Source organism: Olea europaea, unplaced genomic scaffold (genome assembly GCF_002742605.1).
Source record: "Olea europaea var. sylvestris unplaced genomic scaffold, O_europaea_v1 scaffold1314, whole genome shotgun sequence".
Taxonomy (NCBI): Eukaryota; Viridiplantae; Streptophyta; class Magnoliopsida; order Lamiales; family Oleaceae; genus Olea; species Olea europaea.
The window spans coordinates 405,608-407,105 of record NW_019230613.1 but is presented as its reverse complement, the minus strand read 5'-3'; the positions used below and the strand labels follow the sequence as shown (position 1 = coordinate 407,105).

The following is a 1,498-nucleotide window of genomic DNA, read 5'->3' as shown; positions in this document are numbered from 1 at the left end:
AAAAAAAAAAAAAGAAAATTGGCCCAACTTCCTTGTTATCTATTTTGCGTGATCTGGCTCTTGTCTAATCTCTTTTCTCTTGCAACTGGAGATATCGTGGATTAAAAATGAAGTTTGTCCAGTTTGATTTTTAGCAAAAAGTAACTTCATCAAACAATCCCGAGAAAACGATCAAATGAAAAGATTAAGACAAGATACCACAAATATATCTGCAACCGTTAGGCTCAGTGACTCTTACAGGAATATTATATATAACAAGACAAATTAAACGCTTTCATATGACACATACATATGAACACAAAAGAACAAAGCTAAACACAAGATTCCATCTATACATTATTCTGATAATAAACATATGAAAATATGGGGATGGATTCTGCGAATGAAAACTAGGTTGTAATAACTTAAGGGCATTTGCGCTTGTTGTCTTTGGTAGTCAAACTGGCATAGCAAGGGCAGGCATCGTAGTTGCCGGAAGTGCCCGGCGGCACGCAGTTGCACCTGGCGCAGCAAGTCCCGCAAGCCCTCTTGCAGAGATTTGGCCTCGAGGATAATTGGCACCTTACAGCACAAGCCCCCTCACAATCTAGACATACATAAAAAAATATTTATATATTATTAAAGATTAACCCTGTTCTAAGAATATATTAATGATGGAAGAAAAATAGTGAATATGGGATTTAGATATAGTTTATTGAATTATACCGATTTTCATGCTGGAATCATTTTGGGGAATGGCATTGCTAGTCTGCAAAAGCACAAAAGTATATATTATTATGGATACAGCAAAAAAACACACAATGTTTCACTTTCAATACGAGAGTTACATCGACCTAAAGAATTGCGCTTTCAATCTATTTTGAACTGACGCAACTCCTATGTTTTCTCTCTAGTATGAGAATGGAGGATAATTTGCCTTAATATTGTTTATGTAGAAGGAAAATAATAGGACAACCTAATACATATGCAAAAATTTCAAAGTACGAGGAGAAAGTGTACCGTAAATTAAGTTTCACCCAAATAAAAGAAGAATTTGAAGAAAAATGTTAAATTTTGAGATGAAAATCACTTACAGCTTGATTGGTTTGAACTGCATGGACTTGATGGAGAACAAGCAGAGAAAGAAAAACTGATGCAAGGAGGACTTTGGAAGTAGCCATTTACAAGTTTTGAGAGCTTTTAATTAAGGAAATGGTGAAAGAGAAATGAAGGAAATTAAATTCTCTGTATTTGTTTGTGTTGAGAAAAAGAGGAAAAAAAGATTAGTATTTATAGGACAACGTGAACCGAAGGGCAGGATGATTCGAGGATCAGATAGAAACTCAAGAAAGTAAGTATATGGGAGGTGTTATGCATGCAATGCAGTTGGCATTAATGTAGCCTGGCATCATGTCCTACATACCGCCAACTCTACTATATTTAATTGTACACCGCAACATTAAAAATTTAGCTTGTATACCATTCTATCACATTATTTTTTTTATGATATTTATTTTCA

The 1,498-nt window shown here is 34.6% G+C and overlaps 1 protein-coding gene across 1 annotated transcript; it reads right to left on the bottom strand.

The window, feature by feature from the left end:
- Nucleotides 1-165: 165 nt before the first annotated feature.
- LOC111374926 (snakin-2-like) lies at nucleotides 166-1,260 on the bottom strand. Its single transcript, XM_022997693.1, has 3 exons — nucleotides 1,074-1,260; nucleotides 706-748; nucleotides 166-586 (listed from the first exon to the last, which is right to left on the bottom strand). The coding sequence occupies exons 1-3, from the start codon at nucleotides 1,158-1,160 to the stop codon at nucleotides 405-407; spliced, it is 312 nt and encodes a 103-aa protein (XP_022853461.1). The 5' UTR covers nucleotides 1,161-1,260; the 3' UTR covers nucleotides 166-404.
- Between the last annotated feature and the right edge of the window lie 238 nt (nucleotides 1,261-1,498).

Coding starts and splice junctions, on each gene's coding strand:
- LOC111374926 (XM_022997693.1), bottom strand. CDS start 1,160: ATGGCTACTTCCAAAGTCCTCCTTGCATCAGTTTTTCTTTCTCTGCTT. Junction 749..1,073: donor CAGTTCAAACCAATCAAGCT/GTAAGTGATTTT, acceptor GTGCTTTTGCAG/ACTAGCAATGCCATTCCCCA. Junction 587..705: donor TGATTCCAGCATGAAAATCG/GTATAATTCAAT, acceptor ATGTATGTCTAG/ATTGTGAGGGGGCTTGTGCT.